Genomic DNA, 25,501 nt, shown 5'->3' on the forward strand with positions numbered 1-25,501 from the left:
CATGCTGAGCCTCCTCCTCCGTGGTTGCCCCGCCCCACCCTGGTCCTGCTGCTGTCCACTCTACATCCGCACAGCAGCCAGATGAATCTCTGACCGTCACTGCCCTTCTCAAGTTGTCCAGTGGCTCCCCAGTGCTCTTGGCATGAGGTGGCCTGGCCCACCACCTCACCGACTTGGGTGCTTGCCCGCCCCCCCCGCCCCCAGCCACCCAGGTCCTTCTTATTCCTCACACTTGCCACATCCTCCTCCCTCCAAGGCCTTTGCTGGTACATTTCTTCTACTCGGAGCCCTGCCCCTCTCACTCCTGCTCCCCCAGGCTTCGACAGGCCCAGCCTGACACTGCTTCCTGCTGTCTCCACCACAGCACTGCTCTCAGCTGTGGGTTAATGGCCTTGCATGCTCATCTGATGAAAGCCCCTCTCAGCATCACCACACAGGGGTCTTTCCAGCTGGGCCCCACAGGCCTCTGTCGCCCAGGGCAGCATCCGACACACAGGGAGGCAGGAGAGCTGCTGACCACAGCATCCCAGCCCAGCCCTGGGTCCTGTGTTTGGCTTGTCCAGGGGGTAGGTTCTCTCTGTAAAGGGGTTTATCTCCATCTGCTGTGTCCTTAGACCTACCCCCATGCAGGGGTCTGATCTCTGAGCACTTGAGAGGAATATTATCGAGTGGAGGGTGAGTGGAGAGCAAGGGAGGTGGGGGAGGGATCTCGCTCACATGTCTGGAGGCTCCCTCTGCCATAGTAAGAGGGATGGGTGCAGTGTGTCCCCATTCTCTACTCACCACGGCCCTGGACAGGTGCCCAGACCTCCTGGACCTCAAGGTTCCTGTCTGTGACGAGTGTGTGGGACCCTGTCATGTCTACCTTGTGGCTGCCCCGTGACCACTGAGTGTGGCACTGTGGCAGGTCCTCCTTCTGGGGCATGGGCGGTGTGTGCCTGGAGCTCAGGCTCCATGTCTGCAGCCCTGAGGCCCTGTCCAGGCCTATCATGGAGGCTGGGACCTGGGCTTGATGTGACCCCTGACTTGTATTTCCCTGCAGCGCGGAAGACGTGGTGGCCCGCGTGACGGGCAACCAGCTCACGCTGGGCTACATGGAAGAGCATGGCTTCACCGAGCCCATCCTTGTCCCCAAGAAAGATGGGCTGGGCCTGGCGGTCCCAGCCCCCACCTTCTATGTCAGCGACGTCGAGAACTACGTGGGTAAGTGCCCTCTCCTGCAAGTGAGTTGTGGGCTCCCTGAGCCAGGAGTCCCTGTATATGCTGCCTAGGCCCTGACTGTGTCTCAGAGCCACGTGAGCCAGTGTGACTCAGGGTCTCCTTGTTCCGTTCTGGGTGCTCTTCTTAGAATGAGACCCCATGCCCCAGCAAATGATGCGGGACCCAGGCCCCTTCCCTTCTTAGTTACTCTGCCCACAAAATGGGGGTTTCGTGGGGACCCCTGGATTCTGCCAGCTATAGTACTGTTGGGCGCTAATGATAGTCATGCCTGGGAGGGCCCCAGCTGTGTTGTCCGCAGTTCCTGATGTTCGTGCCATGTCCTCCTCAGCCTCTGCTGGGGCCAACCTGGGGGCTGACCTCCCTTGTCTGCCCTGGACACGCCGTCCCATGGCCCCAGGACTACCTCCTCTTCTGGATCCCTTTGGGTTCTAGCTGGTGCTATTGGCGCCCTGTCTTGTGTTCCCTGGCAGCTCCCAGTGCTGTGGACACCCTCGGTCAGGACACCTCTGGGTGGATGAAGTGCTTGTATGTGCTGGGACATCATCTGGCACGGAGAGGCTAGCACGTGCTTGCAGTGACCTTGGCAGGGCTGGTGGCCTCACAGCCGTGGCTCTGAGGCCCTCATGGTTGCTGGGGATTGGGGTGTTCACAGGGATGCCTGGGTGGCCAGTGAGGAGAGGGGAGAGGAAAGACCCTGAAAAGGCAAATGCCCAGGCCAGCTCTGGCCGCACACTGGGCAGGAGAGGGCACAGGTGCTGAAACCCTCAGACAAGTTGTTCCATCACTGAGCTCTTGACCCTCTGCATCTGTAAGGCTCATGAATGGGGGGCAGGGGGCAGATGGGTGTGAGGATTAAATGAGATCATCTGTACAAGCCACACAGGAAGCCAGTGGCATTCCAGAGAACAGGGGGCGGGGTGGGAAACACCCCTTCTCTGGAGCCGAAGCCCACCAGGGGAGGCCCCAGGGCTGGCCGGCTTGTGGCAGGGAGGAAGAAGGGACTCATGTTTTCAGTCTGGGAATGACCACAGTCCAGGACTGTCTCTGCCATGTCGTAGCACCTGTAATAACAGTTAATAACTAGTGAGTGTCTACCAGGTGCCAGGCATTTTTCTAAGCTGTTTCTGCATAGGAGCTAGTGTTGTCCTGCTCACAACTCTGTCATCCAGGCCCCAGGCTCAGCCAGCTGCAAAGGGCAGGGCCAGGTCTGCCGCAGTCCCTGCCTCCCCCCAACCCCCCAACCAGTTGTGCTTACAGGAGTGGGAAGCAGCTTACTGAATAGGGGAGGAGACGGTCCAGAGGTTTCTGTTGTAAATGTCTTTCTTTCAGCTCTTAATTTTTTTATTATGCAACTTTTCACACACACACAAAATGAGAGAAATAAGCAGTGAACCCTCATGTACCCAGTACTGGTCACAAAACCCATCAGCTTTTGGCTGTTTTCCTGTCTCCCCAACTCCTCCCTCCTCCCCCAAGTATTTGAAGGCAAGTCTCTGGTACGTACATCATTTCGCCCATGAAAACTCCAGTACACAGCGCTAACAGACAGTTTAAATAAGTATATAATCACAGTTCCACCTTGCACTTTACGACACTAACAATAATTCCTTAAAATCACCTAAGACCACCTAAATTCTCCCCAGTTGCCTCAAAAACACCTTTTTATATTTGGATGTTTGACTCTGAATCTAAACAAGACCACACACTACATTTGGGTTTGATGTCCCTTCAGTCTCTTCTGTAACAGCCCCCATCCCCTTTCCACTCCCTTGGTTTGTTGGAGAAATGGGGTTGTTAGTCCTGGAGAATCTTGCTTTTTTTTTCTTTTTTGAGTTTTATTTTATTTATTTTTTTATACAGCAGGTTCTTACTAGTTATCCATTTAATACATATTAGTGTATATATGTCAATCCCAATCTCCCAATTCATACCACCACACACCCCAATGCCCTGCAACTTTCCCCCCTTGGTGTCCATATGTTTGTTCTCTACATCTGCGTCTCCATTTCTGCCCTGCAAACCGGTTCATCTATACCATTTTTTTAGGTTCCACATATATGCGTTAATATACAATATTTGTTTTTCTCTTTCTGACTTACTTCACTCTGTATGACAGTCTCTAGATCCATCCACGTCTCTACAAATGACCCAATTTCATTCCTTTTTATGGCTGAGTAATATTCCATTGTTTATATGTACAACATCTTCCTTATCCCTTCATATGTCAGTGGGCATTTAGGTTGCTTCCATGACCTGGCTATTGTAAATAGTGCTGCAATGAACATTGGGGTGCATGTGTCTTTTTGAATTATGGTTTTCTCTGGGCGTATGCCAAGTAGTGGGATTGCTGGTTCATATGGTAATTCTATTTTTAGTTTCTTAAGGAACCTCCATACTGTTCTCCATAGTGGCTGTATCAATTTACATTCCCACCAGCAGTGCAAGAGGGTTCCCTTTTCTCCACACCCTCTCCAGCATTTTTTGTTTGTAGATTTTCTGATGATGCCCATTCTAACTGGTGTGAGATGATACCTCATTGTAGTTTTGATTTGCATTTCTCTAATAATTAGTGATGTTGAGCATCTTTTCATGTGCTTCTTGGCCATCTGTATGTCTTCTTTGGAGAAATGTCTACTTAGGTCATCTGCCCATTTTTGGTTTGGGTTGTTTGTTTTTTTAATATTGAGCTGCATGAGCTGTTTATATATTTTGGAGATTAATCCTTTGTCCATTGATTCATTTGCAAATATTTTCTCCCATTCTGAGGTTTGTCTTTTCGTCTTGTTTGTAGTTTCCTTTGCTTTGCAAAAGCTTTTAAGTTTCATTAGGTCCCATTTGTTTATTTTTGTTTTTATTTCCATCACTCTACGAGGTGAGTCAAAAATGATCTTGCTGTAATTTTTGTCAAAGAGTGTTCTTCCTATGTTTTCCTCTAAGGGTTTTATAGTGTCCAGTCTTACATTTAGGTCTCTAATGCATTTTGAGTTTATTTTTGTGTATGGTGTTAGGGAGTGTTCTAATTTCATTCTTTTACATGTAGCTGTCTGGTTTTCCCAGCACCACTTATTGAAGAGACTGTCTTTTCTCCATTTTATATCCTTGCCTCCTTTGTCATAGATTAGTTGACCATAGGTGCATGGGTTTATCTCTGGGCTTTCTATCCTGTTCCATTGATCTATATTTCTGTTTTTGTGCCAGTACCATATTGTCTTGATTACTGTAGCTTTGTAAGATAATCTGAAGTCAGGGAGTCTGAATCCTCCAGCTCCGTTTTTTTCCCTCAAGACTGCTTTGGCTATTCAGGGTCTTTTGTGTCTCTGTACAAATTTTAAGATTTTTTTGTTCAAGTTCTGCAAAAAATGCCATTGGTAATTTGATAGGGATTGCACTGAAGCTGTAGATTGCTTTGGGCAGTATAGTCATTTTCACAATATTGATTCTTCCAATCCAAGAACATGGTATATCTCTCCATCTGTTAGTATCATCTTTAATTTCTTTCATCAGTGTCTTATAGTTTTCTGCATACAGGTCTTTTGTCTCCTTAGGTAGGTTTATTCCTAGGTATTTTATTCTTTTAGTTGCAGTGGTAAATGGGAGTGTTTCCTTAATTTCTCTTTCAGATTTTTCATCATTAGTGTATAGGAATGCGAGTGATTTCTGTGTATTAATTTTGTATCCTGCTACTTTACCAAATTCATTGATTAGCTCTAGTAGTTTTCTTGTGGCATCTTTAGGATTCTCTATGTACAGTATCATGTCATCTGCAAACAGTGACAGTTTTACTTCTGCTTTTCCAATTTGTATTCCTTTTATTTCTTTTTCTTTGATTGCCATGGCTAGGACTTCCAAAACTATGTTGAATAATAGTGGTGAGAGTGGACATCCTTGTCTTGTTCTGATCTTAGAGGAAATGCTTTCAGTTTTTCACCACTGAGAATGATGTTTGCTGTGGGTTTGTTGTATATGACCTTTATTAAGTTGAGGTAGGTTCCCTCTGTGCCCACTTTCAGGAGAATTTTTATCATAAATGGGTATTGCATTTTGTAAAAAGCTTTTTCTGCATCTATTGAGATGATCATATGGTTTTTGTTCTTCAGTTTGTTAATATGGTGTATCACATTGATTGATTTGCGTATATTGAAGAATCCTCGCATCCCTGGGATAAACCCCACTTGATCAAGGTGTATGATCCTTTTAATGTGTTGTTGGATGCTGTTTGCTAGTATTTTGTTGAGGATTTTTGCATCTATGTTCATCAGTGATATTGGTCTGTAATTTTCTTTTTTTTGTAGTATCTTAGTCTGGTTTTGGTATCAGGGTGATGGTGGCCTCATACAGTGAGTTTGGGAGTGTTCCTTGCTCTGCAATTTTTTGGAAGAGTTGGAGAAGGATGGGTGTTAGCTCTTCTCTAAATGTTTGATAGAATTCACCTGTGAAGCCATCTGGTCCTGGACTTTTGTTTGTTGGAAGATTTTTAATCACAGTTTCAATTTCATTAGTTGTGATTGGTCTATTCATATTTTCTATTTCTTCCTGGTTCAGTCTTGGAAGGTTTTACCTTTCTAAGAATTTGTCCATTTCCTCCAGGTTGTCCATTTTATTGGCATAGAGTAGCTTGTAGTAGTCTCTTAGGATGCTTTGTATTTCTGTGGCGTCTGTTGTAACTTCTCCTTTTTCATTTCTAATTTTGTTGATTTGAGTCCTCTCCCTCTTTTTCTTGATGAGTCTGGCTAATGGTTTATCAATTATGTTTACCTTTTCAAAGAACGAGCTTTTAGTTTTATTTATCTTTTCTATTGTTTTCTTTGTTTCTATTTCATTTATTTCTGCTCCGATCTTTATGATTTCTTTCCTTCTACTAACTTTGGGTTTTGTTTGTTCTTTCTCTGGTTCCTTTAGGTGTAAGGTTAGATTGTTTATTTGAGATTTTCCTTGTTTCTTGAGGTAGGCTTGTATAGCTATAAACTTCCCTCTTAGAACTGCTTTTGCTGCATCCCATACGTTTTGGATCATTGTGTTTTCATTGTCATTTGTTTCTAGGTATTTTTTGATTTCCTTTTTGATTTCTTCAGTGATCTCTTGGTTATTTAGTAACATACTGTTTAGCCTCCACGTGTTTGTGTTTTTTACTTTTTTTTTCCCTGTAATTGATTTCTAATCTCATAGTGTTGTGGTCAGAAAAGATGCTGGATATGATTTCAATTTTCTTAAATTTACTGAGGCTTGATTTGTGACCCAAGATGTGATCTATCCTGGAGAATGTTCCATGTGCACTTGAGAAGAAAGTGTAATCTGCTGTTTTCAGATGGAATGTCCTATAAAGATCAATTAAATCTATCTGGTCTATTGTGTCATTTAAAGCTTGTGTTTCCTTATAAATTTTCTGTTTGGATGATCTGTCCATTGGTGTAAGTGAGGTGTTAAAGTCCCCCACTATTATTGTGTTACTGTCGATTTCCTCTTTTATAGCTGTTAGCAGTTGCTTTATGTATTGAGGTGCTCCTATGTTGGGTGCATATATATTTATAATTGTTATATCTTCTTCTTGGATTGATCCCTTGATCATTATGTAGTGTCTTTCTTTGTCTCTTGTAACAGTCTTTATTTTAAAGTCCATTTTATCTGACAGGAGTATTGCTACTCCAGCTTTCTTTTGATTTCCATTCGCATGGGATATCTTTTTCCATCCCCTCACTTTCAGTCTGTATGTATCCCTAGGTCTGAAGTGTGTCTCTTGTAGACAGCATATATATGGGTCTTGTTTTTGTATCCATTCAGGGTGCCTCTGTCTTTTGGTTGGAGCATTTAATCCATTCACGTTTAAGGTAATTATCAGTATGTATGTTCCTATTACCATTTTCTTAATTGTTATGGGTTTGTTTTTGTAGGTCCTTTTCTTCTTTTGTGTTTCCCACTTAGAAAAGTTCCTTTAGCATTTGTTGTAGAGCTGGTTTGGTGGTGCTGAATTCTCTTAGCTTTTGCTTGTCTGTAAAGCTTTTGATTTCTCCGTCAAATCTGAATGAGATACTTGCTGGGTAGAGTAATCTTGGTTGTAAGTTCTTCCCTTTCATCACTTTAAATATGTCCTGCCACTCTCTTCTGGCTTCTAGAGTTTCTGCTGAGAGATCAGCCGTTAAACTTATGGGAGTTCCCTTGTATGTTATTTGTCATTTTTCCCTTGTTGCTTTCAAAAATTTTTCTTTAATTTTTGTCAATATGATTACTGTGTATCTCGGCGTGTTTCTCTTTGGGTTTATCCTGCCTGGGACTCTCTGTGCTTCCTGGACTTGAGTGGCTATTTCCTTTCCCATGTTAGGGAAGTTTTCGACTATAATCGCTTCAAACATTTTCTCAGGTCCTTTCTCCTTCTCTTCTCCTTCTGGGACTACTATGATGCAAATGTTGTTGAGTTTAATGTTGTCCCAGAGGACTATTAGGCTGTCTTCATTTCTTTTCATTCTTTTTTCTTTATTCTGTTCCACGGCAGTGAATTCCACCATTATGTCTTCCATGTCACTTATCCGTTCTTCTGCCTCAGTTGTTCTGCTATTGATTCCTTCTAGTATATTTTTCATTCAGTTATTATATTGTTCATCTCTGTTTGTTTGTTCTTTAATTCTTCTAGGTCTTTGTTAAACATTTCTTACATCTTCTCAATCTTTGCCTCCTTTCTTTTTCCAAGGTCCTGGATCATCTTCACTATCATTATTCTGAATTCTTTTTCTGGAAGGTTGCCTATCTCCACTTCATTTAGTTGTTTTTCTGGGGTTTTATCTTGTTTCTTCATCTGGTACATTGCCCTCTGCCTTTTCATCTTGTCTATCTTTCTGTGACTGTGGTTTTTGTTCCACAGGCTGCAGGATTGTAGTTGTTGTTGCTTCTGCTGTCTGCCCTCTGGTGGATGAGTCTATCTAAGAGGCTTGTGCAAGTTTCTTGATGGGAGGGACTGGTGGTGGGTAGAGCTGGGTGTTGCTCTGGTGGGCAGAGCTCAGTAAAACTTTAATCCACTTGTCTGCTGATGGGTGGGTCTGGGTTCCCTCCCTGTTGGTTGTTTGGCCTGAAGGGACCCAACACTGGAGCCTACCCGGCTCTTTGGTGGGGCTATTGGTGGACTCTGGGAGGGCTCACACCAAGGAGTACTTCCCAGAACTCCTGCTGCCAGTGTCCTTGTCCTCATGGTGAGCCACATCCACTCCCCGCCTCTGCAGGAGACCCTCCAACACTAGCAGGTAGGTCTGGTTCAGTCTCCAGTGGGGTCACTGCTCCTTCCCCTGGGTCCCGATGCACACCGCACTTTGTGTGCACCCTCCAAGAGTGGAGTCTCTGTTTCCCCCAGTCCTGTTGAAGTCCTGCAGTCAAATCCTGGTAGCCTTCAAAGTCTGATTCTCTAGGAATTCCTCCTCCTGTTGCCGGACCCCCAGGTTCGAAAGCCTGACGTGGGGCTCTGAACCTTCACTCCAGTGCGTGGACTTCTGTGGTATAAGTGTTCTCCAGTTTGTGAGTCACCCACCCAGCAGTTATGGGATTTGATTTTATTGTGATTGCGCCCCTCCTACCATCTCATTGTGGCTTCTCCTTCGTCTTTGGATGTGGGGTATCTTTTTTGGTGAGTTCCAGTGTCTTCCTGTCGATGACTGTTCAGCAGTTAGTTGTGATTCTGGTGCCCTTGCAAGAGGGAGTAAGCGCATGTCCTTCTACTCCGCTATCTTGAACCAATCTCTCTGGAGAATCTTTCATATTTGCGATTTGGGAAGATCTTACATTAGGGATTTGGCTGACAGCGTCCCTTTGGTGTCATTTAACGTGTTCTTCTGACCCTAATAGTTCCTGTAACGGGTGGTTAGAGGTTGCTTAGATTTGTGTTCAAGTTGTTGGCAGGACTCCTTCTTGGGGTAGGGGTGCTGCCACCCACTTCTTTTCAGTGGTCAAGGCAGTGCAGTCTCATCTGTTCACAGAATGCTCCATCAGCCTTTCAGCTCACTGTCTGAGCAGCCGGTGAGGACTGTTGCAAAGGAAGAGTTTGCTAATTCTGTCCTTCTCTCTCTGTCTATTGTGAGTCTTCTGTAAAGAACTTTCCCTTATTCGTTACTTGGTTATCCAAAACTCTATTTCTGTCATCAACAGTTTTTACCCTGAGCTTTTCCCATCAAGTATAGAAAATGTAGGATAAATGTTTTTCCTTTTATTTTCAATTTTCAGAATAATGAGTTGGTGTCCTAGAAATGCAAGAATATTTTTGATTTAAAAAATTTTTTATGTATAAGTATGTCCATGCATTATTTGGGACATATTTGCACTAAAAACATCTTCATTGTTTATCTGAAGTGTAAGTTTTTGCCTGGTGTCCTGTATTTTTATTTGCTTATCTGGCCACCTTAGCTGAGGCTCATTACTGTGCCACCCCACTGTACCAGGGGGTCTTCATGGCCACCCAAGGGAAGGAGCAGACAGGGCAGGTGGGGGGAGGGTCAGACATTAGAGCCTAGAGCCTCAGCATTCAGCCCTCTCTCAGTTGTCTTCTGAGGGTGAGTGAGCATTTCCTCTGCACATCCTGGCCCCCGGCCTCACGGAAGGCCACACCATCTTCCCTGGGTGTGCTCACCCTCCCCTGCTGCCTCCCCAGGCCCAGAGCGGAGTGTGGACGTGACAGACGTCACCAAGCAGAAGGACTGCAAGATGAAACTGAAGGAGTTTGTGGACTATTACTACAGCACCAACCGCAAGCGGGTCCTTAACCTTACCAACCTTGAGTTCTCTGACACCAGGTGAGTGGGGCCAGGGTGGAGGGATGGAGAGGGATACTAGTTTGGAACATGCTGGAGATTTAAGCCTGTGACTGAGGCTGTTGAGGTCAGGGTGGCCTGGCTTATGATTTGTGAATATCATGTCCGAGCAGGCATGGCCTTGAAGGCAGAGATGTGGCGAAGGCAGCAAGAACACTGAGACCCGGTTCTCGGCTTGGCTGAAGTGTCACTGCACAGGTGCTGCTGAGCTGGATGTTTTTGATGCAGTATTGTGCATTCTATCCAGGACAGTGACATTTAGTAGAATCAAAGGCTGCCTTTGCCTTTTCTCATCTTGCCTGGAGATCAGTTATCTGGTCTGACATGGCCCAGCATGGCAAGGAGTTGCAGGCACCCCTGTTGTCTGCTCTGGAGAGAAGTGGCTTTTCCTTAGGTGTTGACAGGAAGCGCCTGGGCTGTGCATGAGCAATGATATTTACTCTCAGGGCCCCATCGTGCCCAGTGACACTAGCATGAGCCCACCTGACAAGTCTCTTTCCATTTCTCCAGGAAGGAAGTTGTTTCTGGGGTAGTTGTTTCTGGGGTAGTTGTTTCTCAGGCCTTCTCCATGCCTGTCTTTGGGTGAGAGCTCAGTGTTGGATGCCTGCCGCAGCCACACCCAGCAGCTGGGCTCATTCTGCCCTCTGTGAACCTCAGTTTGCTCATCTGTAGAATGGGAGCAATGCCATGTAGCCCGAGGTGGAGAAATAGGCATGGGACACGCATCTCAGAGCACCTTTCCCATCCTGCCCAGTGGGCAAAACAAATGTGCTGACGGTTCCCATCACTGCTGACTGTTCCTGTCCGTGCCCCCAGAATGTCCAGCTTTGTGGAGCCTCCTGACATCGTAAAGAAACTGTCCTGGGTAGAAAACTACTGGCCTGACGACGCACTGTTGGCCAAGCCCAAGGTGACCAAGTACTGCCTGATCTGTGTGAAGGACAGCTACACTGACTTTCACATCGACTCCGGGGGTGCCTCTGCATGGTACCACGTGCTCAAGGTGAGCGCTGGCCTCTGCTCCCCATGTGGGCCCTACGGGGGCCTCAGGGGCAAGACCTGCTCTTGACCAGGCCACTGTCCACCTGCAGGACCGTTTGTAGTCCCCAGAGGCCCTAACAGTGGCCAGCATCAGGTGGGATGAGGGACAAGATGTTTCTCCACAGAAGGGACACAGACGTTGGGCCCTTGGGAGGCATGGGGGTTGGGGGGAGCACCTCAGGACCAGAGCAGCACATGTGTGTTGCCTTTTCTAAAGATTGAGGCTCATGAAGCAATTGGAGGAGGCCCACTGCAGTGGTGACCAAGGGCTCATGTCCAGGGAAGGGAGAGCTGTGCTGGGAAGACTTCCTGGCAGAAGGGATGAGGGAACATGCCCCACTGGGAGGATGAGGGGGTGGGCTGGGGGCTGGGGAGCAAGGCTGCAGTGGCATCTGAGTGGCAGAGAGAGCTAGGGGACTTCTGGCTGGGGACAGGTAGGGAAGCTAGGGGAAAAGGGAGATGTGAAAAAAAACAAAAAAGGAGAACCTAAGCCTTGGGCTCACCACCTTGCCTCGGGTCTCCCCAGACCCGTTAGAGCCCAGGCTAGGGTAGGCAGCTCAGCTTCTGATCCTAGCCCTTCGAGGCCCTGAGCAAGTCCTGCCCCCGCCCCCCGTTCATCCCCACCCTCAGCCTGTGTGCCTCGTGAGTGAGGACCTCTATAGTCTATATCTCCCTAGTCCAAGTGCAGGGCTGGACTGGTGCTGGTGCTGGCAGCAGGGCCGTCCTTCCATCTCCAGCTGGGACCCAAGCCACTCTCAAGAGCAGAGCTTTCTTGTAACTCGTCAGACAGCAGGTCACAACGTTGTTCCCCTTGGCAGATAGGCATCCATAGTGCTGCAGAGATATGGTGTGTGGAGTGGTAGGGGTTGCCCTGAACATGCCGGAGGCGCCAGTGCCTAGAGTCTTCCTAACACGCAGACATCTGAATTGCAAAGCACATGTGGTCCCAGTGTTTCAGGGGAGGAATGATGGGCCTGGGCAGGATGCTGTTGAAGCTAGGACCCATCCCTGGGACATGGTGGGCTCCGTCCCCTCTCAGCATCCCCAGGACATGATGGGCACTGCCCACCCCCAGCATCCCCAGCATATGACAGGCTCCGCCAATGGCCTCTTGTTGGCAGGGGGAGAAGATCTTCTATCTCATCAAGCCAGCTTCGGCCAACATCTCCCTGTATGAGCGCTGGCAGTCGGCCTCAAACCACAGTGAGATGTTCTTTGCTGACCAGGTGGACAAATGCTACAAGTGCACCCTCAAGCAGGGCCAGACGCTCTTCATCCCCTCGGGTGAGTGCCCTGTCCCCATGTTGTGTCTCCCACCTCTGACGTCTGCCAGGGGAGGTCATGCCCTGGCTGTTTCCTGCCTTGCCTTGGGGTCAGTCCTGCTCTGTGGTCACCTCTGGGGCCACCTTGGGACCATGAGCCCCTGCAGCTTCCAGCCTGGCTGTGCTCACAGAGGCCAGGCACGTGGGATTGCATGGGGCCCCAAGAGCCCAGCCCAGAGAGCGCAGCCACACTGTCAGAGATGGTGTTCGCTGATCTCAACATCCAAACATACGCAGAAGGAGGAAACATGACATGAGCAGATAAATGCCCTTTACAGATGTCATGTTGCTTCACCCATAAATATTTCACCGTATCTGTAAGGTTTCCTTTTAAAGATAACTTAATTACAATACTGTCATCACACTTTAAAAAGGAACAGTTAACAGTTCCTTAGTATCACCAAATAGCCAGTCGGTGTTCAGATTTTCTAATTGTTGTATATGGAGGCCCTCACATTTCCACTGATTTATGTGCCTCTGAGTGCCTCCTGATCTAGTCCCTACCCCTGTTTCCTATAATCACAGTTATTTCCCGAAGTCTGTATGGACAAACCCAGCTCTCCCGGGAGGTGTGGCAACTCTGCCTGTCTCTTTCCCCCCTGTATGTGGAGATCAGGGATGCCAGGCAGCCCGACCCTGGGGTGGGTCTGAGCAAGTCCCCTTGGCTCCTGGGCCTCAGTTTCCCTGTCTGTACCATACAGGGCTGGATAGAATAGACTGTGAGCTCGGACACAGTCTGTCCTTCTGGGAGGGCTCACCCACTCATTACACGGAAGCCAGGGCCAGAGCACCTTCCAGGGGGCCCGGGTGGATGGGGGCACAGAGGAAGGGCTGGCAGGAGTCAGGCCCAGTAGCTGCCAAGAGCCTGGCATGAGAACACTGTTAAGAGATAGCCCCATCCCTGTCTCCCCAGGCTGGATTTATGCCACACTTACACCCGTGGACTGCCTGGCCTTCGCGGGACATTTTCTGCACAGCCTGAGCGTGGAGATGCAGATGAGGTAGGGCCACACCTGACTCCCAGGATCCGCTGAGCGGGGTCCCCACCATCGGTGTGATGATACCTCTCCTGAGTCCTGGCTGGGCCTCTGGGTGGTGGGGAGGAAGGAGGAGAGGGGCCATGATCTTACCAGGGCCCCTGAGGTGCCTGGTCGCTGGACAGCCTCGGGACTGTAGTGGGTTTGGGGTGAGCTGAAAGGCTGAGCTGCCTTCTCCTTGCACACTGACCCAGAGCTCTAGAAGCCGCGGCCCACGGGGCTTGCCCTTAACGCAAAGCGCTCATCCTGATGTGGTCCTCTGGTCCACCTTGCCGCGTAGTGCCCAGAAGGGAGGCCTGAGAGGTCATGGCGTAGGTGTGGCCTCTGGTCGTAGTGTGGGTTCACCTTCCTTTATCATTGCCTGCTCAGGGCTTAATGCACTGAATAGTTCTTTGCTATGGCTTCCAGAGCATACGAAGTGGAAAGAAGGTTGAAACTGGGCAGCCTGACTCAGTTTCCCAACTTCGAAACTGCCTGCTGGTACATGGGGAAGCACCTGCTGGAGGCGTTCAAAAGTACGTCCCCTGGTCAGCGTCTCAGCCTGCGGCTCTGGACAGTTCGTTTGCGTGCGGAGCTCAGGGACGCCGGGGAGTGGTAACAGTTCTGCCATCATGCAGCAGGGCGGCTGGGCCCTGGGGAACAGGCTGAGCGATGCCTTCATGGGCCCTGAGCAAGTCTCCTTAGCTCACGGGCCTTGCTTTTCCTGTCTGTGTGCTGTGGGGCTGGACTGGACTCCTGCCTGCAGGGTCATCTGGTGTTGCAAAAAGAGCACTGGCCGCATGTTCCCAGACCCGGTGTGTGTTCTGCTTGGTTCCTGTGGCCTTGTGTGGTTACTGACAGGGCTCAGTTGGGATATTGAGAGGCCTGCAGGGACCCCTGCAGCATCCCTGCTGTACTGTGGGTGGGTGGGTGTGCATGCCAGAGTCCCCCGTGGAAGGCCTGTGGGAAGGGGTGGGCTCCACTGGGTCCATGCCCTCTGTGGGCATGTCCCTCCATCCTAGGCCCTGCCAGGCCATGCCTTCGGGATCAGTGTTTGGCTCCTGGTGGCCAACCCCTGCTCAGGTCTCCAGACTTTCTGCAGCCGGGTGAAGGACCCAGGAGGAGCATTTACTTTCATGGAGAGCTTCCTTTTTCAGCAGCACCCACCCTTCCAGGAAGCTGCTGTTTTGTGTTCCGATAAGAGCTGAGTGGAGACCACCACCTTTGCACTTTGGCTCTAATTTGAGATGAGAAAGCTGAAAATGGTTCTTAACCTGGGCTGGCCAAGTTTCAGTGAAATTCTTCCATCACTCTCTAAATTCAAGCCCTGTGCTCCACCCTGGCAGAGCAAGTGCCCTGCCCTAGGGAACTCTTGCCAGGGAGATGGAATGGGGGTCGTGTGGGTGGAGTCACACTTGGGGACATTGGGACAGCCTGACCAGGGTGACCGCTGACTAGCTGGGCCTCTCTGAGCTGCCCCTGCCTCTCTGCCTCAGGCCTTCCTCTGTGAAGGGGCTGGCAGCTCAGCAGCCCCAGAGCTGAGAGGACCCAGGGATTTGCCACAGGCCAGACAAATGGTCACCTGGTGGTGTCAGAGCTCGGGGCTGCTCTGCCTCCATGCTGAGCTCTCTGCCTGAAGGGGGAATGCTCTGTCCGTTTTGTTTGGGGCTGGCTCCAGCTCCCAGGGGTGTGTTTGCGGTGGTGCTTGCCCTGAGCCACCCCAGCGGGAACTGGACCCACTGCCCAGCATCCTTCAGCTATGCAGGGGGCAGTGTGAGGGTGGGAATCAGAAAGCATCTAGGGATGCTTGGTTTGGGGCCTGACTGTGGCCCCTCACTGATGCAGGCTGGGGACCAGGTGGAGGGAGGAGCTGGGCCACCTGCATAAGGGGCCTGGTGTGTAGACAATGGGAAGGCCAATCCTGCCCCTCGCAGGGCATCTTAGGTGGGCATCCCCTAGGTTCCAAGAGGAACCGTTGGCAGTTGGGCAGGTGGCAGTGGGCAGAGACCTCTGGAAGGTCTGGCCCTGAGCGTCCCCCACCACTGGGGCTTTAAGTCACCTGCAGGCGGCAGGTGAGAGTGGGCACCCTCCTGAGCAAACCCGTCTGTCTTCCCCCAGGTTCTCACAAGTCTGGGAAGCAGCTGCCCCCTCATTTAGTCCAAGGAGCTAAAATTCTCAATGGTGCTTTCAGATCATGGACGAAAAAGCAGGTAGGGATGTGTACTAGGCGTGATCCAGGGCAGAAGGGAGGGTGGCAGGCGAGGAGTCATTCCCAGGGCTTGTCCTTCCTTTGGTGGGAACTAGCATGTGAAAAGCAGGTGGGTGCCACCTGGCCAGGTCAGACACCTGTTGGTGGGGGCAGGTGCAGGACAGAGCCCTCCATCTAGGGACCTGGCCTGAGGGGTGGGGGCTGGGCGGCAGGGAGAGTCAGTGGGAGGAAATCAGGTGGTGGAGACAGCACTGTGCGAACCCAAAAGCACAGGGAGCGGGGAGGACTCGAGTCAGTGACTGGTTGGATGTTCAGGGCTCTGAAGAGGAGAGTGGAGATGTCCTCTTTGTCCTACTGGCTGTCCCAGGCATCAACTCGGAAGCTGGCTTTGCTCTGTGACTAGGACAGCCCCTTTGCCCCATGCCCCTCCATCACCCCCCCAACCACCACCACCGTGGCACTGCCCTTTGCCCCTCATGGCCCTCCTGAAGCAGCATGTCTGGGCCCCACCTCATGCCCCCCGTAAAGCGTTAGTGCCCTCGCTAGCATCCATGCAGCAACTACTTCTAATGGAGGCCCCAGAGCAGCAGCTTCCAACCTCCTCTGGCATCTTGCCTGGATTGTTGGCACAGAGGGAGGGGAGAGGCCTGGTCAGCCTTGGGACTCCCTGTCCACTGCCAAGGGACTCTCTCCCAATCAGGGGTGCCAGCATAGTCTGAGCAGATCCCATCAGGCCCGCAGGAGGCCTTGTGGGGGTGGGGAGTCCAGGAGGTGCGGCAGCAGGTACCCTCCTAGAGCCCTCTTTCAGCTACATCTTCTCTTACCTCAAGGCCTGGAGCAATGCAGGGTGTCCCTCCTACCTCACATCAGCTGTATGGCCAGGTGGAGTGGCCTGGTGCCCAGGAAGAAGGGATGGCCCACATTCACTTCACAACTGGTGGTGGGCGCAGGCACCCCCCTCCTCTCTGGGACTTGTTTGTCCACCTGTAGAGTGGAGTCATGGCAGAGCCTCCTCGTTGGGGCAGTGTCTGGCCAGAGTGGGCTAACTCCCTTAGGACCCCATGCAGCCAATCCATACCTTTGGCAGCACCTGCCCTTGTGCCTGTCGGGATGGCAGTGGGGCCGGAGGTCCTGGGTGGGTAGATGGGGGGACAGCCTGGAGGGACGGAGGGCATGAGTCAGGAACCACAGAAGCTGAGGCTGCTTGGGGCCCCTGTGGGTGGAGGGTGGGTGGGCATCCGTGCCCAGACTTGGCAGCTGAGCCGCCGACCCTGTGCGTGGCTGTCCTGCAGGCTTTGGCGGAGCATGAAGATGAGCTACCAGAGCACTTCAAACCGTCGCAGCTCATCAAAGACCTTGCCAAAGAGATCCGGCTCAGTGAGGTAGGGCTGACCTTGGGGGCCCGCTGACCCTGGTTGAGGGAGGCCTCTGCCTGTCTTCCCTGGGCATCCCTCCAGAGATGGCCATGTGTGAGGCAGCCCCTCCTTTAGCTCTCTGGGGCAGGGTCACCTGCATGATGGCTCTGGACTCCTAGGTCCCGGTGGTAGACTTGCAGTCTTCTGGTGGGAGCCCTGGGAATTAGTGTGGGGTCTCCCTCCAGCTCCCTGTGGGGGTGGGGAAGGACTCTGCAGGGGGGACTTCAGCCCCTTGAGACCCTGCTTGTGTGAGCCTGTCTAGTCCCCACCAAGGAGGTAAAGGGGTCAAGTGGTTGGTGATGTAGATGGATGGCACCCTGCCTCACGAATGGTGTGGGACAGATGTGAATATGTCACACAGATGGTGTAGATGGATGTGAGCCTGTCACACAGATGGTGTAGATGGATGTGAGCGTGTCACTGATGATGTAGACAGATGCTCCTTTTCTGCTCGAGTGTCTCCCATGGCCTGGGGCTGTGAGACCCTCCTGGCAGGGTGTGGTTGGTCACCTCTCCCTGTCCTTTTCCTAGAATGCCTCCAAGGCCTCCCGACCTGAAGTAACTGCGGCCGTCTCCTCGGACGAGGTCTGTTTTGGGGACCGAGAAAAGGAGGAGCCCCCATCCCCCATTGAGGCCAGCCCTCCTCGGTCCTTCCTGGAGAAAGTGTCCAAAAAAAAGACTCCCAAAACCGTGAAGATGCCCAAGCCGTCCAAAGTTCCCAAGCCCCCAAAGCCCCCCAAGCCTCCCAAATCCCTGAAGCTCAAGGACGGGGGCAAGAAGAAGGGGAAGAAGTGCAGGGGCTCGGCTTCACCCACCATCCCCAACCTGGACCTGCTGGAGGCCCACACCAAGGAGGCACTGACCAAGATTGAGCCTCCTAAGAAGGGCAAGGTGGGTGGCCTCACCCTCCCCACCTATAGTCAGCAGGCCTGCAGACACCTCCGAGGACCAGGCCTGCGGGATGGTGCTGGGGCTGCCATGTCCTTGTGCTAGAGACCCAGGGCGGCTGGGCTCTGCCCCAACAAGCTTGGTGTAGTGGGCAGCTGGGGAGAGACCCTCACGATGAAGGCAGCAGAGTCTCTGCTGTGTCAGGGTGGCACCACTGAGGGTCATCTGGGGGGACAAGCCGGCTGAGTCTTCCCTGGGGCCCAGACATTGGCTGAGACCTGAAGGTGGGTGAGGCACCAGTGGAGGGCAGTGGGGAGGCAGGGGTGGAGCCAGTGATGGGGGCAGGTGTCCTTGGGGGCCTGAGCCCCTGTGGCAGTGAGAGAGGCAGGCCTGGCCCTGAGGACCCACCAATGTGAGTAGAGGGTCTTAGGTGTGGGCTTTGGGGACCATGAGTCCCTGAGACCAGGCCACATTGAGTGATTTCCTGCTAGTGGGCAGTCATTGCTCACTTCCCAGGGGTTTGGTGGCCACTGGAGCTAGTGTTGCAGGGCTTAAGTGGGGCACACTGATTTTCCCTTCCTCAAGGCGAAGAGGGTAGATGAATGTATGAATGAATGAATGGATGGAAGGAAGGAAGGAGAGAGGAAGGGAGGGAGGAGTAAGAGTAGATGAATGAATGTGTGGGTGAATGGTTTGATGGATGGATTGGTGGATAGATGGATGGTTGGTGAATGTATGAGTGGATGGATGAGTGGATGGTTGGGTGGATGGATGGGTAGATAGATGGGTGGTGGGTGGATGGGTGGGTAGATAGGTAGATGGTGGATAAATGGATGGGTGGGTGGATGGATGGATGGTTAGTTGGATGGGTGGGTGGATGGATGGATGGTTAGTTGGATGGGTGGGTGGATGGATGGATGGTTAGTTGGATGGGTGGGTGGGTAGATTGATTGACAGATTAGCTGATGCATGTAGGCCAGCAGGAGGCAGGGACTCTGTGCTGTGTGGTCCTCACTTTGTACTGTAGTCTGATGGAGGCCTGCTGCCCACCCATGTCCGCTACCAGATAATGGCTAGTATTTTCTAGGCTGCAAAGAATGTCCTGAGTGTGCCCAACAAGGAGGTTATCAGCACGCAGAACGACGTGGAGAGGTTGGAAATCCGAGAGCAGACTAAGAGCAAGTCGGAGGCCAAGTGGAAGTACAAGGTGAGATGTGTGTGTACAGGTATGCTGGTGAGTGAATCTACCCTCAGGGAGGGCTATGTTAGTGAAAGAAGGTGGTGTAGGGCAGGTGTGGGCTCGGTGGTGTGTGTGTGTGCCTGTAGGGTATGTCAGGTGTGTGTCTGCCTGTCTGCAGGTGGGCAGTGCCGTGAAGGTCTTTGAGGGTCTGGGTGTGCACGTGGCTTCCATGGAGCTACCTTCTGAGGGGCTGGCATGGGCACATCTTGGCCTAAGAGCATGGATGGCGTTGCCCTTTGTAGCCTGCCCTGGTTCAAGCTCACACTCCCTGGAGCTGGGCAGCATCCGAGGGCAGGTCCTGTGGGCCTGGGGCTGCAGTGGGTCCCCAGGTGACATGTCAGAGGGAGGAGGCTGCCCAGTCCAGCTGCCTCTGCCCACTGGGCACCTGTGTGGGGCTCAGGGATGGTCCTGCGTTTGCTTTTCAGAACAGCAAACCCGACTCCTTACTGAAGATGGAGGAAGAGCAGAAGTTGGAGAAGTCTCCTCTGTCAGGGAACAAGGACAACAAGTTCTCATTTTCCTTCTCCAACAAGAAACTGCTAGGGTACGTGAGTGCTTGTGCCAGGAGGGGTTGGTTGCACATGTGCCACATGCCACACACACACCCTGAACACCGCCCCCCCCACATCACACACACACATCCCCTGCTTGTGCACACACGACACACACGTACACCCTCCTGGAGGGCTCCGTGGTGAGCCCCCATTCTGAGCTGGCGCTGTTGCTCGGCACACCCCTCATGAGGGCCTCCAGGCTGACTCCTTTCCTGCCTCCTAAGCCAAAAAGCTTGGGTAGGTGGTGAGGGGGCAGTGGTGTGTGCCAGCAAGGAGTAGGAGAGTGTGATTGGGCAGATAGCCGAGTGGCTGTCCTGGGCTGGCACAGAGGACATGGTGGGGGTCAGGATCTTGGCCTTGGAGTCTAGAGGCCAGTGGGGAGGGGCTGGTATGAATCCAACACTCTCAAATCCATCTAAAATTATGGCCATGATTGGGGCCATGGGAGAAGGATTTGTGGGGCCTGGGGTGCTGTGGAGGCCTTGTGTGTCCAAGGGAGTTGGTGGGAGGGCTTCCTGGAGGAGATGGCACTGAGCTGAGAGATGGGGGCACCTAGCCTGGGAGGGTATGTGTGTGTGAGCTGGTGTGTCCGGGCTCTGGACTGTATAAGGGGTCTCCATCTGCTGACCAGTGTGGTGGGCTGGCCAGATGGGAGGTTGGTGGGCCAGACACCCTGTGCCCACCAAGAAGCCCCTCGGTGGCTTCAGTCCCACACCCAGTTGTATGCTGAATCCAAAGTCCAGGGTGGGTGCCCAGCAATCAGGAAGCAGACACGTCCCAGTGGGAATGGGGCCACTTTTCTGCTGTAGGCCTGAGTTTTCTCATCTGCAAGATGGGGGGAGAAGGCCATTTTTAGGTGGTGGGGGAGCAGAGCCTGTCAGAATCTTGTGCTCTTGAAGAACCTGGCACAAGTGGGCCTGTTATTCCCAAGAGCTCACGGCAATGTGCCAGGGCTGCTTGCTGAGCAGGTGGGTTGGGTCTGATCTGCAGGGGCCCGGTTGCCCTGACTTCATGGCCCTGAGCACGGCCTTGATGTATCTGAAGCTCAGCTGCTGGGTCCCGGGGAGCTTTTGCACAGCATTAACTCTATGACTGACCGACTGCGCTACAGAGTTTAGAAATGGACGGGAGAAAGGGAGACATGATTCTATAACTATGTCACACCTGTGTGTGTGTACATGGGTGTGTGTGTACGTGTGTGTTGTGTTACGTAGCTCATGACTACACCCAGCAGGGCTCACTGCCAGCCGTCCTCTGTGTTTCCATTGTTGGGAATCAGAGCCGTACCTGTTGAGAATCACAGATGCCTGTGCCCTGCCTGCTGTCCCCACTGCTGAGTGTGTGCTTGTGCCCTCAGCCCACAGGGAGACAGCAGCTGGAGCGTTGGACTCTCCTCGTTTGCAGTAGCCCTGTCTTGCCCCAGGAGAGAGATGAGTTGTGTGAAACTTTTTAGACTATTGTGTCTACACCTCGGCCCTGAAATTATTTTTCTAGAATAGCTATGTAGAAAACCCAGGCCAGCTGGCACTGGCTCCATCTGACACTGGGCTTGTATCAGGCCCCAGGGCAGCCTGAAAGAAGGCGTGCTCATCCGTTGGCTAGGGTGAGGGGGCAGTGGGGGGCACAACCTTAAATAGCCCGAGAAAGGGCCAGGCATATACCCTGTGGGTTGTGCGCTGTCTTCACTGGGGTCACGACATTGGAGAGGAGGCTGTGGGGTTGGGAAGGCTCCAGCCTGGCTGTTGGTCCTCCAAGGCCTGTGGGGGGTGGTGCTGGGGGCACTAGCCAGGCTGTGTGGATGTCCACTGACCGGCCTACTTCTGCCGCCCCAGCTCCAAGGCCCTCAAGCCACAGCCAGGCCCAGGGGTGTTTGGAGCCTTGCAGAACTTCAAGGAGGACAAGCCCCAGCCAGTGCGGGATGAGTATGAGTACGTGTCGGATGACGGGGAGCTCAAGATTGACGAATTTCCTATTAGGAGGAAGAAAAATGCTCCGAAGAGGGACTTGTCCTGTGAGTTGGGGGGACATGGGGAGGGGGCAGGCCCAGCCCCGTAAAGGCCATCTCAGGCATGTGGAGTGGGCATCGGGTGTGGCTGGACCAGGGTCCCCCTCTGCTCCTCCAAAACTGCTGCTGACTCCCATATGCTCTGCTTTCAGTCCTACTGGACAAGAAGGAGCCGCTGCCCACGCCCATTACGAAGCCAAAGCTGGACTCGGCTCTCTACAAGGTAAGCGAGTGCCTTCTGGGTGACTGAGCTTTCTGGGTGGAGTGCAGAGGGGGACGTTCTCCTGGGGAGGCTGGCTGGGCTCCAGATGTGGAGCTCTGAGCCCCAGGACCCTGCACAAAGGGACAAAAGCAGATGTGGGACTTGTGGAAGGTCTGCAGGTCTCTGTGAGTGGTGGGGCCTCGGGAGCTGCCCTCCGTAGTCAGATCCACCGTGAGGATAACGCAGCTCCTTGATGCTGGAGGACTGGGGTACAGGGAGTAGCAGGCCAGACCTGCTGGGGCTTGGGTCTTGCACTAAACATGTGGGGGTTAAGTTAGATGTCCTCCAAGGCCATGCATGTCCAACCCAGGATGCGGTGGCTGTCTCCAAGAAAGCCAGGTTCCCTGTTGGGGTCATACCCTGCCTGCAGAGCCCAAGGTGTCCCTGCAGAGCCACTTGCCAGGGGCTATTAACCGGTGTCCCTCAGGTGCAGGCACACTGCCTGTTCCCAGTCCAACCACGCCGACTCCTCTTGTATCTATGTTCAATATTGGGGTCTCATGTAAGGTTCTGTGAACCAAGGTTCACCTGGGGAAATGGTGCAGGCAGGGCTCCAAGATCCCAGCGCAGAACTCTGGCACCTGTGCCCTGCTCTGTGTGTCTGGTCAGCCAGCCCCATGGTGCTCATTACAAGGACAGGCTCTTTAAAAACCTCTTTTTCTCACTGAAGGGAAACAGTAGTCCCTACTCCTACCCCCAAGTCCTTTTCCGACCGGCTACTCTGTCCCCACAGCAGAGTGATGACTCCTCTGATGAGGGTTCGCTGCACATAGACACGGACACTAAGCCCGCCCGCAATGCCAAAGTGAAGAAGGATGGTGGGGGATCGGCTGCGGGCATCTTGGACCTGCTGCAGGCCAGCGAGGAGGTCGGCGCGCTCGAGTACAACCCCAACAGGTAGGCCCGGTGCCCACGGGGAACTTGGGGAAGTGGGTGCTTCCACAGAGGTGGGCCAAGCAGGGCTCCGTCAGCCCACGTCCCAGAGGCTAGGCGGCCAGAGCAGGACCCCTGCCTGGCAGAGGTGGTGCCAGGTGGCCAGAGAGGTGAGAGGGGGCTGGCTGTGCAGGTCCTGTGTGTTGCAGAGCTCCTGAGCGAGGGCACAGAGCTCTGAGGACGGATGATTCTAGATGCTAGATGGGGAGTCAGGTGAGACGTAGTTCCACGTTGGGGCCATGGAGGGAGGAGTCTGTGGGGCCACCATACCTCTAGGTGCCTGTGGGGAAGCAGGGCCAGGCTGGGCACCTGGAGGGTGTCAGGGTTGTTCCAGGCCAGGACGCCGAGCTGTCTCTGTCTCATCACTTCCTGAACGCCATAAAAACAACATAAGAAAAATTCCACAGTGTGTGCCCAGTGTCGGGGTCAAGGGCATTTAATGGGCCTCTCTGGGACCCCAAGCTGGCTTCCCTGCAGAGCCCTTATCTGCGGCAAGGGAGATGATGGCTTCAGAGCTCGGGGACGTGAGAGCCCACTCCCTGAGGAGGGGCTGGATCGGCCAGGGGTCCCAGCTTCCCACACCAGCTGGGGGGTGTATGGGAACCAAGCCACGCTGTCCTTGAGACCTGTGTGCATCCAGATGTGCGGCCTCAGGAGCCCACTGGCTGCTGGTGTATATGCTGTTCTTTCCCGGAGGACCTGAGATTCTGGGCGGTCGGGCAGGCCAGGACATGTGTCTGCTCAGCTCAGGCGGTCTTCTCTACCTAGGCCTGCCCAATTGCAATCCTTTGATTTGAGAGAAATGGATTAATCCTCTTTGGGTTTTGCATTGGTGGAAGGCCACCGGGCTTGTTTTTCTCATGGTGGTCCCAGTTAAATTCTCTTTTGATCCCAATGAACTTTTGTTTTTATGCATCATGGCCATTTTTTTTTTTTTTTCACATGGAATTTCTACAAGTACCACAGACAGACAACCAAGGGATCAGGGCCCACGCCCCCTGTAGCCTCCCCATTCTGGGGACCTCAGCCACCATGGTGGGGGGTGGCTCCCCTCCTAGTCCTCGAGCCAGCAGGAGAGTCCTGCTGCACTGATGGGGAAACTGAGGCTCAGAGAGCTTAGGTGACTTGCTCAAGGCCGCACCGCCAGGAAGTGGCAGAGGCAGGGCCAGAATCTCCATCTGCTGATAATGGAACCCAAGCGTGGGGGTCCTGGAATGTTAACCATGCTGGGCGGTGACATCCAGCCAGGAGGGACTTGGCTTGAGGAAGTCAGGGCTCATGTGACCTGCTCGGGGTTCGCTTGGTCCTCCAGATCTGCGCTCCACCCATCCCCCTCTGCCTCTCAGTCTGTGCTTCCAGAATCGAGGTCCAGGGGCTACATGAGCCTGTGGAGGCAGCATGTCAGCCCCCGTCTTAGACAGTGGGACTCCGGGAGGTGGATTAGGGCTTGATTGAAAAGCATTCTTGCTAAATCAAATGGCTGTATTTTCTTTCATAAATTACCATTATTTGTGCAGCGTTATGCTCACAGACAGCCATAGGCGCCTTCTCTCTTGGGAGTGGAGTGTATGGCTGGAGGCTTCTACAGAGCTGTGGGGTGCAGATTTCCTGTTCAGCATTAAGTGGTTTCTGTAGATGAGCAAACCTAAGCCCCTCACTGCAGAGATGCCCTGTGGCCTTTGCAGTGGTGGGAGGGACCCTGACCTGAGGCCCTTTGCCAGGAGGAGAAGCCTGGCTGTGAACCCCCTTTTCCTGGAAGGTGCTGGTGCCCGGGCTGGCCCCTCACCTCTTTGGAGGTGCCTTTCTTCTGGGAAGGCTATGGTTAGCTGGCACCTCAGTGACCGGTTGATGCTCAGACCCTGGAGAAGTGCCCTACACACCCTGGGTCCCCCATGAGTTCCAGGGAGAGGCACCCCTGGGATGAGGGCAGATGGGGCTGATGCCAGAACTCTGCATGGAGCTGGGACACGGGTGCTGCAGCTTGGGCTCCTGACTGAACCTGGACACAGCCTGCCGGGAGGAGGGCAGCCAGTTTGAGGATGCGCTGTGAACTGCTCCGTAGGCACACACGTATGTGCTCACACACGCCTGCACACGTGCATGTGTGCCTGCTGGGGCTGGGTTTCCTCGGCCGCCGCAGGCAGTTCCTTTCCCAGGTCTCCCATTTGGAGTGTAGGTCAGTGTTTGATGGTCCATTTGCTCTGTTTTAAGTATTTGCTGTTTGGAAAAAGCCAGCTGAAGAAAATGGAGGAAAATATGTTAATTTCTTGTGGATGGTTTGCTTAGTGTTTACTGCCTGGGGGTGAGGGAAAGAGAGGATTTTGGTATGATAATTGGAGGATTAAGGTATTATTTTCCATGCGCACTAGTTAGACTTTGCTCCTTGATTCGCCGGCCCATGTGGACAGCCTGCAGCCCTGGGCTCCAAGGCCCCTCCCTCTCAGGTTGCAGCCGAGCTGGGCTGGGACCATGAGGTCCAGATGGCACAGGCAGGCGGCTGGCTTCCATGTTGGCTCCCGGAGGACCCTCATGGTGAGTGTCCCGGCCCCCACCCTCCCATCCCTGCAGGAAGCCAGGTGTTTGTCTGGGCCATGAGGCTGGGTGAGGGTGCC

The 25,501-nt window shown here is 52.6% G+C and overlaps 1 protein-coding gene across 5 annotated transcripts in view; it reads left to right on the forward strand.

Moving 5' to 3' along the window:
• Positions 1–25,501, forward strand: part of PHF2 (PHD finger protein 2) — a 94,406-nt gene that overhangs the window by 60,958 nt on the left and 7,947 nt on the right. For 3 of the 5 annotated variants that reach the window (XM_089912984.1, XM_022564533.3, XM_089912983.1), the window contains exons 4-17: positions 1,043–1,203; positions 9,845–9,986; positions 10,821–11,007; positions 12,167–12,329; positions 13,281–13,368; positions 13,813–13,919; positions 15,502–15,593; positions 16,885–16,974; positions 17,539–17,898; positions 18,983–19,102; positions 19,561–19,679; positions 21,522–21,700; positions 21,847–21,917; positions 22,690–22,853. In XM_089912984.1, coding sequence (XP_089769110.1) covers positions 1,043–1,203; positions 9,845–9,986; positions 10,821–11,007; positions 12,167–12,329; positions 13,281–13,368; positions 13,813–13,919; positions 15,502–15,593; positions 16,885–16,974; positions 17,539–17,898; positions 18,983–19,102; positions 19,561–19,679; positions 21,522–21,700; positions 21,847–21,917; positions 22,690–22,853 — 2,043 coding nt within the window. The remainder of the gene's footprint in view (positions 1–1,042; positions 1,204–9,844; positions 9,987–10,820; positions 11,008–12,166; positions 12,330–13,280; positions 13,369–13,812; positions 13,920–15,501; positions 15,594–16,884; positions 16,975–17,538; positions 17,899–18,982; positions 19,103–19,560; positions 19,680–21,521; positions 21,701–21,846; positions 21,918–22,689; positions 22,854–25,501) is intronic. The other 2 variants (XM_089912982.1, XM_022564535.3) reach the window with 1 other exon arrangement.

The sequence above is a fragment of the Delphinapterus leucas genome, chromosome 6, assembly GCF_059928025.1.
Source record: "Delphinapterus leucas isolate spDelLeu-1000000601 "Yukka" chromosome 6, BTC_Dleu_Yukka2, whole genome shotgun sequence".
Taxonomy (NCBI): Eukaryota; Metazoa; Chordata; class Mammalia; order Artiodactyla; family Monodontidae; genus Delphinapterus; species Delphinapterus leucas.